Here is a 12,816-nt window from a genome sequence, read left to right on the forward strand (position 1 = left end):
CAAAGTCATGCAAGGTTTTGGCAGAGACTGATGGGAGTTGACCAGATCCTTCCACTCTTCTTCCATGGTAAGGAAGGTGTAGCTGGGCACATGACCACCCACTGGGGACTCCATTTCCCAGCCTCCTTTGTAGCTATATGTGGCCATGTGACCAAGCTCTTGACCGTGGAAGACTGGGGGGAGTGTTGGGTGTGACTTATGACTCCGCCATAGTCTTTCCCCTTTTCAGGAGCTGGAACATGCAAATGGTTACAACCAAGATTGACCTTAAAAGATCAGAACAATGCTCCAGGGGGTAATGGGAAACTGGATGGAAGAAACCTGAGTCCTGAACAACCATGTGGAGCAGAGAGCCCCTTAGCTGCCCTGGACTTCTAATGCGAGGGAAACAAAGTTATTTTTTTTAAGCCTCTTTGTTGTTGGCTCTCTTTGTTATAGCAGCTGTAGTCTTTTACCCTAATACACACTGCTGTCTCCCTCCTGCGTTCCTGCATGCCCAAATGTGCTAATCAGCCCTCAGCACACTTCCCAACCTCTATCTGCAGGAAGTGCCGGCTGTTTTTCCAGGTGCGGGAATGGGGTTGGCCTCCCCTATCCACTCCATGCTCCTAGTCCACCCTGTGAGGCCAAACTGACAACCTCGTGAAATTCTTCAGTGGGGCTCAGTGGTGCAGCTCAGGCCACGGAGCAGAATGTTGCTCTTTAAAGTCAAATCCATGCTCCTGGCTTCAGTGGATGTTGTGTTCGTGTCAACTGAATCCTGAAATCTTAGGCCCCGTGAGGATGGGGAAAGGGATTGAACAGCCAGTTTCTGAAACAAATTTCCACCCTCACCCATACGAGGACAAACCTTGGCCATCATCCATGTCGACAGTACAACTGCAATCACTATTGCCCCTGCACACTCAGCATCCACCATGGATGGACCAGGCATTGGATAAGGCTGTTTATATACATTATTTCATGTATTCTTCATGGGAGTCCCTCTAATTGGGGGCATTTCCTCCACATTGGAGGTGAGGTAAGGGGGTCACACGAAAGTTCTGTAACTTGCCCGGGACCACCCAGAGAGAACTGGGACTCAGCTTGTCCAGTTCTGAAGCACAGGCTCTTTCCATTCCACTGCCCCTGCGCCATTTCCGTCAGAGCAGAAACCTGGACGCTGGACACTCCTGCCACTTCAGGCCTTCAGGGCCAGAGCTGCCAACTGTGTGAGGAAGGGGAGCAGAACAGCTTTGAAAATATTTAACATGGAGTTATTTTAGTCTATAAAAGCAGGCCATGTAAACTGTGTCGGAGGAAAATATATCCAGGGCTCAAAATAACAAAGGAAGAATAATCGATCTAGAGTTTTGTCGCTCATCTTGGTTGTCAAAACGACCTAAAGACACTTTCCTCTTATTTCACCTCAACAACGGGGATCAGGATTAAAAGGTGGCAGATTTTCTAGAGATGTCAGAATTAGAATGACGTTTCTGAGATTTACTTTGTGCTTCATTTTCTAAGACTAGACTCTCGCAGCGTGCCCCGGTCTTGCCTCCTAAGTCAGTTATAACCATAGTTGACTGATTTCTCGTCTCTCACCCAAGGCCCTGCAGAAACGATTCAGGTGTGAAGCAGACATAGACTTCAGACAGAGCCTAGGGTTTGGGGAAATTCCAGGGCTGCAGAAAAGATGAAAAAAAAAAAAAAAAACGAAGCAGTTACTGCCCTGTAAGTCTCAGGGAATAGGACCAGAGCTGGGTATTTATGCAACATCTTAAGAAATTGAAGTTCATTAAAGGCTCAGTGAGGCCAGAGATAATTATGAAGGTGGGCAAACTGAAAGTCAGAAGTGAAAGCTAATTAGCCCGAGCAACACTGCAAGGCAGTGATGAAAGGTGTCCCCCAAACTGTGATCCACATTACTTAAATACTGTCACCCGATTATCATTATTATCACCGCCTTCTGTGGCCATTCCAGTGATGCTTGTAATTTATACTTCGGTTCTAGATTTTCTGAAAGTGTTGTTCTTAGGAGGTATTGGACATCAGATTCTTGGCTTACTATTCGTGGCTGTGGTATTAATTTTGACAAGAATATAGTCTTATACACAGAAAGAGCAATAATACTTTATTTAAAATATATACAAAATTATTACTTTGAAACATATATATTACTGTCAGACATACATCATATAACACTGATGTAAATTTTAGTACCTTCATTCATTCAGTATTGTGATTTCTATTTTACTCCAGGATCCTGAAGAACATTCTCAAATGCCCACCAGAGGGGAGGCTCCCCCTGGCTTGGTACCATGGGTTTTCTGGGCACTGCTGGGGCTTGAACAAGCCCTGCCCTGCACCCTGGGGCACCTGCAGCCCTGCCCCGTGGGAGCTGAAGGCCCTGCCCTCTGGGGGCACCTGCAGCCCTGCCCCGTGGGAGCTGAAGGCCCTGCACCCTGAGGGCAGCTGCAGCCCTGCCCCACGGGAGCTGAAGGCAAACCTGGCCTGTGCCTGGTGGGCCTTCGGACACAAATTGGTTAAATTGACTTAAGTGGATCAACCAACCAATTGCCAGTCTCTCTTGCTCTCTTCATCTAGGTATAAAAGAAGCGTGGAGTCAGGGAGAAAAGGTGTCAGTTGTTTCCGGGATAAATCCTCCTCTGGGCCTAGGTTAATGTAGATTATGTTTTTCTCTTTACCTCCCTTCCTCCCCTGCCTCCCGCACGGTTACCACAGGAAGAAAACGTGAGAGTGAGGATCTAGTCGTTTAATACAAACAAACAGACAAAAACAGTTGCTCTCAAGTCGACTCTGACTCATGGTGACCCCATGTGTTTCAGAGTAGAACTGCACTCCATAGGGTTTTCAGTGGCTGATTTTTCAGGAGTAGATCGCCAGGCTTTTCTTCCGAGGCGCCTCTGGGTGGACTTGAACCTCCAACCTATCAGTTAGTAGCTGAACGCTTAACCATTTGTGCCACTGAGGGCCTCCTGGTCTTTTAATACAATCTTAGAAATAAAATGAGAAGTAAAACAAAAATGTAGCTTCTGTGATTTTAGGCTGAATTTGAGGGGCCATTATCCTGAGGTAAATGGTACAACTGTTTTCGGGCCTGGCCCTTGCCTTATTCATCACTATGTCCCCACAGTGCCTTGCATCTAATAGGCACTTAATAAATGCTCTTTGCATGGATGAATAAAGAAATGCAGGGGACCTGGTGACAAGGAGCAGAAAACATTCAAATCTTAGATGAGCGTGTTTGAGAGATGGAAGGGACATCGGTGATCTCTGGGCGTGCTTCCTGACTTGGGAAACACAGAGAGTCCAGGGAGGGGAAGTGACCCAAACAAGGTCACACAACTAGTTCTGGGTAGAGTCAGATTTTTCTAATTTCTCCTTAAATTTCCCACTTTTCTTTTAGATCTTAAAGTGTAAAAAGAGCTTGTTGCTGTTGGGTGCTGTGGAGTTGATTCTGACTCATAGCGACCCTATATGACAGTAGAAATGCCCTATAGGGTTTCCTAGCCTGTAATCTTTCTGAGAGCAGATTACCAACCAGGTCTTTCTTTCACAGAGCTGCTGGATGGGTTTGAATCATCAACCTTTCAGTTTGCAGCTGAGCGCTTACCCATTGCACCACCAGGGCTCCTTAAAAAGAGCTTAGACCTAACCCCTTGCCATCGAGTAAATTCTGACTCATAGTGACCCTATAGGACAGAGTAGAGCTGCCACATAGGGTTTCCAAGGAGCGGCTGATGGGTTTGAACAGCCACAGCTCTTAACCACTGTGCCACCAGGGCTCCAAATGGGACCATAATCCTATGTCCTGAACTCAGGAAAGCCCTCCCCCAATGTCAGAAGCTCCTGGCAGTGAAGGGTGGCTGTGGTCATGATGGCCAAGTGCAAAGCGCAAGCAGAAACGTCCCCTCTAGGCAGGCTTCGTCCCCGGGAGCCCAGCTGTGCCTGGGATTAAGGAACAAGGTCCCGGGAAAAGTGGACCAGATGACAGCAGTCAGATTCGGGGGGATCTGAATGAGGTAGAGGAACACAGAGATGGATGAGGAACTGCCTGGCATCCAGTTTTGTTTATTGTGCCCCCCACAGCACTTCTAGAGCTGACGTCAGCTTGGTGGCTCTCAAAGACTGTGGGAACCCAGGGCGTCGGGAGGGAACATGTAAACAGAGCATAGTGACCGACCACTTTGAAACTTAGAGCAAGTCACTATAAATATTTGCTGAAGAGACGAACTGCAGAGGGAGTGTTTTCTCAGAACACTGGAAACGGACCGAACGAAAACAGACGGAGGCGTGGGAAGCAGTGAAGGGAGAGAAAGAAGGAGCCAACCCACCGTCACAGCAGATATACACACAAAAACACCAGGTTCAATGCCGTTGAGTCAATGCCAACTCTGGCGACCCCATGTGTTAAAGAGTAGAAGTGCCCCAATAGGGGTTTCTTGGTTGTAATCTTTATAGAAGCAGACCACCAGGCCTTTCTTCTGGGGTGTTGCTGGGTGGGTTTGAACCGCTAACCTTTAGGTTAGTAGTCGAGCACAAACTGCTTGAGCCACCCAGGGACTTCTCTCACAGAAGACAACAAACCAAAAATCAAACCTATTGCCATCAAGTTGACTCCAACTCATAGCGACCCTGTAGGACAGAGTAGAACTGCCTCACAGGGTTTCCAAGGAGTGGCTGGTGGATTCAAACCGATGACCTTTTGGTTAACAGCCATAGCTCTTAACCACTGTGCCACCAGGGCTCCCATAGCTGACAGGGAGGGGTGAAAGACTTTAGGGCACAGGGACCTGTGAGGGATGGAACAGCTGAGGAACCTGGACCAGGTAGAGGGTGTCTAACACAATCATAGGTACTCAGGTAGCACAAATGAGAAACGGGCGTGGTGAGCTTCTCATTTCAGCTGAGCCGCCCCAGAGCATTCTCCGCGCTTTGAGCCACTGAGGGCTTCCACACATCACGCTGGGCTGAGGAGCTGAAAAGCACAGAAGCCCATGCTGCTTCTGAACGTGGTTTTGGTATATAGAAAGGATGATTTGGCACTGTCAGAAATGCACATTGTGACTCATGTAAAGAAACTTGTGTTTTCCCCATACACCACCCAACGTAAATAACTCTGAAGAATGCTGGCTTCAAATAAAATGAGTGATAACCACTGAAATGACAACTGTTTGAGTTTCTCTTATCAGAATATGGCACCATGGGGTTTTTCTTCAAGGGGCGTAGAGGGAGCTGCCACTCGTTTCTGAGTCAATTCCAATTCACCACGACCCCATGCGTGCAGAGTAGAACTGCTCCCTAGGGTTTTCAAGGCTGTGACCTTTCGTTAGCAGATCGCCAGGCCTGTCTTCAAAGGTGCCTCTGGGTGGGTTCGAACCACCAACCTTTTGGCTAGTGGTTGAGCACTTGGTCATTTGTGCCACCCAGGGTGTCCATAGAGGGAGCAAGGACTACAGAATGGAGCTATTTTAACAGAAGCCCCCTTCCACCCACACTCCTCCCTAAGGTTCTGTCTGACGTCTGCAATCCTCCCCACACCACCCCCATTTGGTCTTAAGTTCCTTCCAGCTCCCATCAGACCCAGACGTTATTCTTTCGCCAGGAGAAGCGAAAATACTCATCTGCCAACATGTGGGCGCCACAGCCCATCTGGCAACAGATGAGTACCTTTGTGCTTAAATAAACCAACCAAACCAAACCCGATGCCGCCCAGTCGATTCCGACTCCTGGCGACCTACAGGACAGAGTAGAACTGCCCCATAGGGTTTCCAAGGAGCGGCTGATGGATTCGAACTGCCGACCTGTTGGTTAGCAGCCGAGGTCTTAACCACTGCGCCGCCACCACAAAATGCTGCCCATGCTTAAAGTGCCAGGAAGCCAAGCAGATGGACAGATGGACAGACGCCTGCCTGGAACCCACCGGTCTCCTGCATCCCCGCAGCGCCCCCTCCTGTCCCCTACACCGCAGACTGGTTCTCGCTGCACGCGTAGACCCTGCTGGGCTGGATTCTCCGTCGGATCCGCTCAGGCACTTTGGGAAGGATTTGGAAGGTTTGCGGTAGCAACTCGATGCAGGCCTCGCGGAACTTTTTGATTCTCCAGCAGTAGACAATGGGGTTGAAGACGGACTTGAGGTAACTGAGCCACAGCACACAGGTGCTGGTGGCGTAGAAGGACGAGCTGTCGTAAAACCGCCGGCTGAACACAGACAGGAGGCTGTAGACCGAGTGGGGCAGCCAGCAGAGCGAGAAGCCGACGAAGAGGATGAGGATGGTGGTGAAGGCCTTGGTCTTGAAGCTCAGGTCCACGCTGACCTGGTGCTGCCGCTGGAGCCGCCGCAGGCCGGCCCTGGTGAGCTGCCTCAGGTCCAGGCTGTCGGATTGGTTGTGCACGCGGACAGCGTTCTTCCGCACCGTGTTGAGAATGCCCACGTAGGAGCCAAGCATGACGCTGAAGGGCACGAAGAACACAGCCACCACCAGCGTCACCACGTAGGCGCGCTCAGCCGGGAGCTCGGTGTAGCCCAACACGCACTGAGGGGCCCGCGTGGGCACTTGCACCAACGTCCGGCCTGTGAGGGAGGGGACGGAGATACAGAAAGACAGCGCCCAGGATATAGCGATAATCACCTTGGCCCTCCGCGGATTCAGCTTGTCCTGGCGCTGGACGATGATGAGGAAACGGTCCACGCTGATGATCAGCAGGATGGCCACGCCCTCCAGGACGAAAAACCAGTAGAGTGTGGCAGAGAGCCGGCAGAAGTAATCCCCAAAGTGCCACTTGACGGTGATCAGGGTGACAGCAGTGAAGGGCATGCAGCATAAGGACAGCATGATGTCCGAGAAGGCCAAGGTGGCCAGCAACAGGTTGATGGCGGAGCGCATGGCTGGCCTCTGGTACACGATGATGCAGACGACAGTGTTGCCAAGGAATCCCACCACGATCATCAGCATCATCATTATTGCCAACGAGACCCTGAGGGGGGCAGACAGTGTGGTCGCCCCCGAGTCGGACACATTGCTTGTGTTCAGCAGAAAGCATTCGTAAGTCTCAGTGGAAGTGCTGTTACAGGCCATCATGGAGTAAGACTTGGGGCAGGGATGAAAGTGCCTGGAAGGGCCGCCCTTAACGCTTGGGTGGCTGCCATTTTCTGTCTTCTGCCCTGGTGTCTGTGGACCTCGAGGGTGCCGGAACAGTGGGGAGAAATGTCTTTCTTTGGCAGCGCTAGCTGGGATTTGCGATTCATCCAATCAAATCCTAATCACCTCTGTGACGACTGATTGTGTCCACGCTTCATGCTTACTGTCTGTAGCCTAGAGGAAGGAAGGATACAAAAGAAAAGGGAGTTATACTTTCAAGCACGTGTTGAATAGAGACGATTTTAAATTTTGCAGCTATTTTAAACATTATAGTGAAGAGAAAGACTGACTCATTGATTTACCATTTGTGACAAAGCTTGGTATTCCCAAATATTATTTGAACCTTGCCTCATATGCTTGTGAAAGCTGGACAGTGAATAAGGAAGACCAAAGAAGAATTGATGCCTTTGAATTATGGTGTTGGTGAAGAATATTGAATATACCATGGACTGCCAGAAGTATGAACAAGTCTATCTTGGAAGAAATACAGCCAGAGTGCTCCTTGGAAGTGAGGATGGCAAGACTTTGTCTCACATACTTAGGCCATGTTATCAGGAGGGACCAATCCCTGGAGAAGGATATCATGCTTGGTAAGGTAGAGGGTCAGTGAGAAAGAGGAAGACCCTCAATGAGATGGATTGACACAGTGGCTGCAACAATGGGCTCAAACACAGCAACAGTTGTGAGGATGGCACAAGATTTCATTCTGTTGTACATAGGGTTGATATGAATTGAAACAACAAGTAGCACAGGAAAACCTAGTCAACACTATTGGGGAAGGGCTGAGAAAGTGAATACTTTGTGATCAGCATTTATGCAATAACTTGAATTATAATCGACCCAACTGAATGAAGTCGTGGACAAGCCAAGTCTCATTAGAATGTAAGCTCCATGGGGACAGGAACTTTCGTCTGTAGTATTATCTGCTGTATCCCCAGCACCTAGAACCATGCCTGACACATAGGAGGTGCCCAGTAGATATTTACTGAGTAAATAAATAAATGATAGTTGATGCAGCTGCTATAATAATTTTTATATTTTTAATTTTGAGATCACTGTAGATTCACATGCAGTTGTAAGAAATAATGAGAGATCCTGCATGCCCTTCACTCAGGTTTCATCCAGCACCTTGGATAACTATGGTGTTGTTAGTTGCCATGAAGTTGGCCCCTGAATCATGGCGACCCCGTGCACAACTGAAAGAAATGCAGCTCCGTCCTGCACCATCCTCATGATTGGTTGTGGAGCAAACCATTATGGTCTATAGGGTTTTCAATGGCTGATTTTGGAGAAGAAGATTGCCAGGCCTTTCTTCCAAGGTATCTCTGGGTAGACTCGAACCTCCAACCTTTCGATGAGCAGCTGAATGTGTTAACCATTTGTACCACCTGGGGACTTGGGTTTAGGTACATAAACCAGACATCCTTTCTGTAGTAAATCCTTCACCTGCACCCTTCTCTATGCCCTGAGGTTGGATTTTCCCAACAATGATCATTACAGAGAGCGATTCCATGCTTAACCAAAGGAACAAATAGTGTGAGGTATTTTTTTAATGTGTGTCTTGAGGTGGAATCTGATTAAAATAGCCTTGGCTTCTGGGAAACAACTCATCTTAGATATTTTAATTTAGTGTTTTGATCACAGTCCCGTTGTTAATATCCAAATCAACAAGCCTTTTATTAGCAGGGACTTCGTACACATTACAGGTCAAAGTAAAAGTTAACAACTGAACAAAAATGTTCTATTGTCGTTCTTATAGTTTAAAGAGCATTTACCATCTCTCTGGTGATTTCACTTTAAGGAATGGAAGTCACTCTGAAATATAAATGAAGGAAGAAACAGTTGGGAAACTGAACCATTTCAAGGGAGTTGTTACAGTTTCTAAGGGAGCCCTGGTGGTGCAGTGGTTAAGCACTAGGCTGCTAACCGAAAGACTGGCCGTTTGAAACCACCAACCGCTCCACAGGAGAAAGATGTGGCGGTCTGCTTCCATAAAGATTACAGCTTTGGACACCCTGTGGGGCAGTTCTACTCTGTCCTGTAGGGTCCTACAAGTCGGAAGCAACTTGATGGCAATGGGTTCGGTTTTTGGTTTGTTATAGTTTCTGGAGTCCCTGGGTGGTGCAAACTGATGCTAACCGAAAAGTTGGTGCTTTGAGTCCACCCAGAGGCACTTGGAAGAAAGCCCTGGTGATCTATTTCCAAACAATCAGTCACTGAAAACCCTTTGGAGCACAGCTCTACTCTGACACACAGGGGGTCGCCATGAGTTGGAATCGACTTGACCTCACCCTGGAACTGTAAGGTCGTGCAGGTGTTTCAAAGATAAGTAATCATCTTGAACTGAAGTATAATTAATCAACTTAAAGAAAGGACAATCACCATGTGCGTTGGCTGTGTGTGTGTGCCTCTGAGTAGGTGTGCATTGACAGTCCTCAAAGAGCCGTGTGCGTGCAAAAGGCAGAAGACACGTTCTGCCGTGAGCAATGAAGAAATACGGCCATCCATACCTTGAACTCCCTGCAACTTTTTCTAAAGCTACTTCTGCTGCCAACACCACCCCACTGCCACCGTGCAGCTCTACAGTGAGCGATTCTTCTAAAAGCGCATGCAAGTTCCCTTTCTTATGTTGTCCTCACACCTGTGGGAGGAAGGCAGGGTGGTTATCCCAGCTGGATGTGGAAAGGGAGGCTCAGATACAGTCACAACAGTCAGGTTCCTCTAAGTAGTGAAAAGTGGAGCCCAGACTGGAAACCAGTCTTCTGGTGCTGAGACTCTAAATAAGGAACCAATGTTTGGTTAGGATCATGGCTCAGGGGAGGATGATTTCATGTCTGTGACACTGACAAGCATGGAGAAAATCCATGACAAAAACAAACACCCCCCAAAGCACACAGACACACACACACGCACACACATCCAAGTACAGACAATTTTAAGATGTGATCCCACCCTGTTCTCCTTTCCTGGTAGGTGAAGAACGGGTTTTAAAAACTGGGCTTTGATGGTTGATAATCTGTGAAGATGAAAGAAGGAATCCTTTCCTCATGTCTCGGAATATGGTGCAGTGGTTAAAGCGCTCAGCTGTTAAACAAAAGGTTGGCTGACCGAGCCCACCAGCCGCTCCACAGGAGAACGATGTGGCAGTTGGCTTCAGTAAAGATTTACAGCCTTGGAAACCCTATGGGGGCGGTTCTACTCTGTCCTATAGGGTCTCTACCAGTTGGAATCGACTGGACGGCAGTGTTGTTGTTGTTTCTCCTAAATATGAAAATTCTACGTGGGACCACCAGGTGGCGGTCTGAGGCATCATCCTCGACTACTTGCAGCCAGAGGATGCCAGGAAGCGCTGGTTGGTGACCGGCCCTATAGAAGTTGATTTTCCTTCTTGCTTTCCTGCCTCCCTCTCTTCTTCCGTCCCTCTCTCCCTCCCTCCATCTCTCCTTCCCTTTTTTCTGAACTTTTAAAAACTTTTTGTTAGGGTACATTTCAAACATATATAAAAGTTGAAAAACAAGCCTAACAAAGCCACATTCAGCCATGTTTTTGAGCTAGGTTTCCCCCATTTCCTTCTATTTAATCTGGTAGCAGCCCTACATTAGTCCCCAAACACCTCTCCTCCAACTTTTTGTGTCCTATACTGTGAGGAGATTCTGCCAGGTTTTCTTAGAGGAGGGGGGGCCAGGCTGTAGGAAGAGGAGGAATGTCCCTGAGCAAAAGGAGGGTCCTAGAGGGCAGGAGGGGGAGCTGTGGTCTGGGTTCTGTAAGGAGGGGTGAGATTTGACCCATCCTAATAATGAACAGGAGCCCTGGTGGCGCAGTGGTTAAGAGCTCGGCTGCTACCCAAAAGGTTGGCAGTTTGAGTCTACCAGCCGCTCCTTGGAAACCCTATGGGGCAGTTCTACTCTGTCTCCTAGGGTTGAGTCGGAATCAACTTGACAGCAACAGGTTTATTTTTTTTGGTTAATAATGAACAAAGAAGCTCTGGTGGCGCAGCGGTTAAGCACTCGGCTGCTAACTGAAAGGTCACTGGTTTAAATCCACCAGCTGCTCCTCCAAAGAAAGATGTGGCAGTCTGCTTCTGTAAAGATTACAGCCTTGGAAACCCTATGGAGCAGTTCTACTCTGTCCTATAGGATTGATACGAGTAGGAATCAAGTTGATGGCAATGGGTTATAATGAACAGGAGTCGCTGGGTGGTGCAGACTTTCAATGTGCTCAGCTGCTAACTGAAAGGTTAGAGGTTCAAGTCCCCCAGAGGTGCTGCAGAAGAAAGGCCTGGCAATCTGTTTCTGAAAAATCAGCCGTTGGAAACCATATGGAACATAATTCTCCTCTGACACACATGGGGCCGCCATGAGTCGAGGTCGACTCGAGGGTGACCGTTTTGTTTTTTGTTTTAATAATGAATATGAAGCCGGAGTTTAGTCTGTGATAGGGTGTTGCTGTCAGTTTTGCAGGCTTCTAGTTCCAGGCAGCAAACCTCATCTGTAGCTAGGAGTATGTTTAGCTTTAAGTTGATGAGAAGGGGAAAGTATGAAATATCTTTCTCCCTTCCTCATCCTCAAGATCAGACATGAAAAGACCAATTACACTGTGTCTGTTGATTAAAGCGGGAAGGACAACGCCTGGAAGGAAGAAGGAAAGCAGGTGTAGGTAGATGGGAGGAAGGTTTAGGAAAGAATAGCTCGCTGGCCAGCACGGGTTGGTCAGAGTCAGGGAGATCCAAGTCAGGGAGAGGAGGCTTGAGAGCAGGCCTGGGAATTTCCATGTGTAGGAGGAAGACTGTTTGGCAATTGGGATTGTTAAGCACCAGGATGGTTTTTCAACAGAGAGCTCATATCTTTTTTTCTAGATGCCTCTAAGAAAGAGATAAAGAGTCCTCTGTTGAGAAACCATGCTGGTACTTTCCTAGATGCCTCTAAAAGGCACCCTGGTAGCTCAGTGGTTAAGTACTGGCTGCTAACTGAAAGGTTAGAGGCTCGAACTCAGCCAGCGGCTCCATGGAAGAAGGACAATGCAATGCATCTTTTGATTTCTCGACTATTGCTTTCATGGGTGTTGACTGTGGATCCGGTTAAAATGAAATCCTTGACAACTTCAATCTTTTCGCCGTTTATCATGATGTTGCTTATTGGTCCAATTGTGAGGACTTTTGTTTTCTTTAAGTTGAGATGCAATCCATATTGAAGGCTGTAGTCTTTGATCTTCATCAGTAAGTGCGAATTGAATAGCATCCCCCCAAAATTCATATTCATCCAGAACCTCATTGCAAATAGGGTCTTTGCAGATGTAACCAAGTTAAGAAACCCTACAGGGCAGTTCTACTCTGTCCTATAGGGTCGCTATGAGTTGTAATTGACTTGATGGCAACAAGTTTCATTGTTTCTTTCTTCCCCCCTATCCAGTGTTTTAGGCTGGGTTTTCTAGAGAAGCAAAACCAGTAAAACGTATAAATGTATAGAGAGAGAGAGAGAGAGAGAGAAACACGCGCTATTCTCCTGGCTCTTGTTTCTTGGTGGTATGAGGTCCCCAGGTCTCTCTGCTGGCTTCTCTCTTATATATCTCAACAGAGATTGACTTAAGATACAATCTAATCTTGCAGATTGAGTCCTGCCTCATTAACATAACTGCCTCTAATCCTGTCTCATTAACATCATAGAGGTAGGAT

The 12,816-nt window shown here is 47.8% G+C and overlaps 1 protein-coding gene across 1 annotated transcript; it reads right to left on the reverse strand.

The window, feature by feature from the left end:
- Positions 1–5,963: 5,963 nt before the first annotated feature.
- On the reverse strand, positions 5,964–7,252 carry GPR45 (G protein-coupled receptor 45). The gene has a single exon (XM_004369303.2). The coding sequence runs from the start codon at positions 7,083–7,085 to the stop codon at positions 5,964–5,966; it is 1,122 nt and encodes a 373-aa protein (XP_004369360.2). The 5' UTR covers positions 7,086–7,252.
- Between the last annotated feature and the right edge of the window lie 5,564 nt (positions 7,253–12,816).

This window comes from Trichechus manatus, unplaced genomic scaffold (assembly GCF_000243295.1).
Source record: "Trichechus manatus latirostris isolate Lorelei unplaced genomic scaffold, TriManLat1.0 scaffold00004, whole genome shotgun sequence".
NCBI classification, from domain to species: domain Eukaryota; kingdom Metazoa; phylum Chordata; class Mammalia; order Sirenia; family Trichechidae; genus Trichechus; species Trichechus manatus.

Excerpts from the sequence above, each read along its gene's own strand:
- GPR45 (XM_004369303.2), bottom strand. The coding sequence starts at position 7,085 with ATGATGGCCTGTAACAGCACTTCCACTGAGACTTACGAATGCTTTCTG.